Source organism: Ochotona curzoniae, unplaced genomic scaffold (genome assembly GCF_017591425.1).
Source record: "Ochotona curzoniae isolate NIBS_2020 unplaced genomic scaffold, NIBS_Ocur_1.0 contig_1274, whole genome shotgun sequence".
Lineage (NCBI taxonomy): Eukaryota > Metazoa > Chordata > Mammalia > Lagomorpha > Ochotonidae > Ochotona > Ochotona curzoniae.
Genome location: NW_024465023.1, coordinates 26,537,845 through 26,542,041, shown reverse-complemented (window position 1 = coordinate 26,542,041; position 4,197 = coordinate 26,537,845). Strand labels below are relative to the sequence as shown.

Sequence of the window (4,197 nt, the reverse complement as noted above, 5' to 3'; positions counted from 1 at the left end):
GGGGCTGGGGGTGAATGGGAGTCACAAAGATATGTGACTCTGAAATGGTACCACTCAAAGGGCTAGAGCAGGGCTGATGTCAGACAGACCTGTGCCCCTGAGATTGGCATGCCCTAAGGAGCTGGGCTGGACTGAGGTCACAGAGAGCTTCACCCCGAGATTGGTAAGCCCTGAGGGAATTGGGTTTTACTGAAGTCTCAAAAACCTGTAACTCTGAGATTGGCATGTCCTAAGGGGCTGGCAGGTCTGAGGTCACAGAGATCCTCACCCCTGAGATTGGTTCGTCCTGAGGGGCTCAAGTTGTACTGAGGTTCACAGATATCTGCACTGCTGAGATTGGTATCTCTGTAGCAGCTAAAGGTAGATGGCAGTCACAAAGACCTGCACCCATGAGTTTGGGATGTGCTGAGGTGTGAGAGATGGACTTAGGTCACAAGAATCTGTTTCCCTGAGATTAGTATGCTGTGATGGGTTGAGGGAGTCTGGTGTCAGGTTTGTGGTCAGTAGTAGCAAAGAGCATGCTGGTTATCTGACTATCTGCCATGGGGAGGGTCTCAGAGTTCGGAAGGCCTTGCTCGTCAGGAAAGGTCCTTAAGCCAGCAGAGAAATCATTCTCAACGCAGCCAACAGTCAGTGACTCTTGAAGATGGAGGGAACCCATCCCTACAGCCTGGGAAGTTGGTGCACTGAGGATGCTTCTGGAAATCATTTAGTCATCTCTTCCTGTGGCATATTATTTGTGGTTGTCCATGCAGGATGGGTGGGCCAGAAGGGATTGTGGTGGGAACTGGTGCTCATAATGGTAACAATTTTTTCTTCAAAAAGAGAACTAATATTCATAGTAGAGTGATTTCCAGGAAACAAGGTGAGACTCATGATGTATAATGGGAAGGCTGATGAGAGGGGACCCCAGGATCCATCCTCTATTCTCCATCTCAGCACTTATGGCAGGCGAGGTGGACTCGTATCCACCTAGAGTCTCCAATGATGCAACAGGTAGCACTGAGTTCCAGGCCAGGTCAGGGGACCAAGGAAGGGTAGAGCCACTCAGCTACCAAGCATCCCAGCCCCCATCTAGTGCATTCAGCACTAGGAGGTCCATGGCTAGCAGCATGGGGCTACCTCTCACTTTGTATCAGCACCTTCTTTGGTGTGAGGGTAGACACACCGGGCAGCAGAAAAGGGTTATTCCCAGCAGTAAAGAGATGACCATGTGACTCCCTGAATGAGAACCACTTACCCAGGCAGATCATGGGAGGAGCAACCCTCCTAACTCTCAGGTAGCCCCTGGCAGCGATGCCAGGCAGGGAAGCACTCTGCCTTCAGAAGGTGCTCACACCCTTTCATTCTCTACCCTCTAGCTGCCTGAAGCAACTCCTGTCCACGCTCCTCTTTCTGACCATTCCCAACCAGAGTCATGCCTCGACGCCAAAACAAGCACAAAACCCATGCAAAACGCCGTGAGAAGCAAAATGAAACTCGGAAGTCTGAGGCTACACAAGAAGCAGCAGCTGCAGCACAGGAGTCCCCACCTGCCCCACAGCGTGGGCCTGTTGCTGAGTCGTGCAGCAGCTCCCAGGAGGAGCTGCAAGGTGCAGCATCTGCCACTGCGACTCCTGCAGGTGGTTCTTCCTCTAAATCTGATAGCCCTACCGCTAGCCAAATGCAGGAGTGGGAAAATGTCTTCAAGAAACTGCTGGGCTCTGACAGCTCAGACAGAAACCTAAACATGATGACCCTGTTGCTGGAGCAGTACATGCTGTACAAGTTCAAGATGAAAAAGCCCATCCTGAAGGCCGACCTGCTGCAGATTATCGACCCCAGCTATGAAGACCGGTTTGATGAGATCCTTAAGAAAGCCTGTGAGCACATCAGTGTGGTTTTTGCAGTTGAAGTGAAGGAAGCCGACTCGGATGTGCCGTCCTACAACCTGATCAGCAAACTGAAACTGCCCAACAACGGAAGGGTGCGTCCTGGCAGGGGCTTACCCAAGACCGGCCTCGTGATGGCTATCCTGGGTATGATCTTCCTAAAGGGCAACCGAGCCTCGGAGGAAGACATCTGGAAATTGCTGAACGCGATGGGAGTGTACGACGGTAGGAAGCACTTGGTCTACGGAGAACCCAGGAAGCTCATCACCAAAGATTTAGTGAGGCTGCAGTACCTGGAGTACCAGCAGGTGCCCGGCAGTGATCCTGCATGCTACGAGTTCCTGTGGGGTCCAAAGGCCCATGCTGAAACCAGCAAGATGAAAGTCCTGGTGTTTATGGCCAAGCTCAACGATACCGTTCCTAGTGCCTTCGCACCCCAGTATGAAGAGGCACTGAGAGATGAGCAAGAGAGAGCCCGACGCCAGCGTGCAGCTGGTGCAGCCTTCCAGTCCCCACGTCCAGCGTGTTCTTCCACCTGTTCCCATCATCCAAAGAAATAAGAAGAACATGCATATATGGTGGGGAGGGCAATCTCTATGCGAAAGGATTATATAGTAAAATAAGTAGATGATTACAATGGGGGGGAAAGTTAAATGATAACTCATTGATTCCTCTGATTTCTTCCAGAGTCTTGTGTAAACCTGGAGAAGAGTTAAATGATAAGTTGTTATTTCCTGATTTCTTCCAGCATCTTGTTGTGTAAAGCCAAATGATGTGTGTTGTTCCTAGTGTATGCCATAGAGTAAGCAATATTAAACCTCTGCAAACGAGACTTTACGCATCCTGATTCTTCACCCATCCTGACTCTTCACCCATCATCAATGGAGCATCTAGCACTTACAAGGCTCCTTGGTAGGAACAGGTGCTAAGATAAGGAAGACTAAGCCCCTGCAGTGAGAATTTTGAGTCCTGCAGGCTGTGGCTATACAAGGACCATATGATGTTACATCCTGTGGCATCTAAGTGCAGTAAGGCAAGTTTCTGGGGATGAGGGTGTTTCTTATGATAGCAGTTGGCTGTAAAATTCCTGAGAAACAGAGTTTGGTACTTTGGAAAACTTGAAATGCCCAGTGAGATGTCATCTTTCATTTATGATGTGCTAGTTGAGACAATAGCCTTCAGGTTGTATGCTTCAGAGCTGAGAGACAAATCTTTAAGTGAGTTCATAGCAAACTATAGATTGTACAGTTCTGGGGAAAGGAAAATTCAAATTAAACACCTAACCCAGGGTACGGGCTTGCAGGTACTGGTGCTTGCCTTTTCATGGTCTTAACCAGGAGGTGACAGGGTATTGCAGGAGGAAGAGTTCAGAGTGTGGGAGGAAGGCATAGGGCGGGGAGAGATCTCCTTTCTCTTAAACACTCACTAAACCACAACATGGGGCCCCAAGATAGACATCATCTAAAACTGCCTCAAAAGCATCCGATTTTCTTTGATATATCTTGGATTTTGAAAAGAAACACTATACATAAATACAGTATTATTTGGGGAAAAAATCATTTTAACTACCACTCTTTATACATGCAGGGTACAGGCATTGTGGCATAGCCAGTAAAGCTATCACATGCAACACAAGCATCCTATATGAGTGCCAGTTTATGTCCCATCTGCACCACTTCTAATCCAGATCCCTGCTAAAGGCTTGCGAAAGCAGCAGAGGATGCCCAAGTGCTTGGGCCCCTGAGCCCAAACAAGAAACTCCTGGCTTTACTCATGTCTCAGTTTAGGTTCTGGTCTTTTGGGTAAAGAATTAGTAGACGTAAGATCATTCTTTCTCTTTCTTTCTCTCTCTCTCTCTGTCTCTCTCCCTCTCATTGTACCTCTAACTTTAAAAATCAATACACAGAAAAAAATTTCACACATTAAAAATAAATAAATAGGACCTGGCAGTGGCTCAACAGGCTAATCCTCTACCTTGCAGTACTGCCAGCCCATGGGTGCACCCATTCATGTCCCAGCGGCTCCACTTCCAACCCAGCTCCCTGCTTGTGGCCTGGGAAAGCAAGCGAGGATGGTCCAAGGCCTTGGAACCCTGTATCCACATGGGAGATCCAGAAGAAGCTCCAGGCTCCTGGCTTCAGATGATGTCAGCTGCGGCATTTGCAGCCACTGGGGGAGCAAACCAATAGATCAAAGATCTTCCTCTCTCCTTCCTGTAAATCTGACTTTCCAATAAAAATAAATCCTCAAAAAAATTTAACAATAAATTTTAAATGTTTGTTGCATAGGTGAGGGGTTTGCAGACCCATGCAGGACTCCAAGTACA

At 48.3% G+C, this 4,197-nt stretch overlaps 1 protein-coding gene across 1 annotated transcript; it reads left to right on the top strand.

Moving 5' to 3' along the window:
• Positions 1-1,417: 1,417 nt before the first annotated feature.
• Positions 1,418-2,431, top strand: LOC121171585 (melanoma-associated antigen B5-like). Its single transcript, XM_041003325.1, has one exon. The coding sequence runs from the start codon at positions 1,418-1,420 to the stop codon at positions 2,429-2,431; it is 1,014 nt and encodes a 337-aa protein (XP_040859259.1).
• Positions 2,432-4,197: the final 1,766 nt, after the last annotated feature.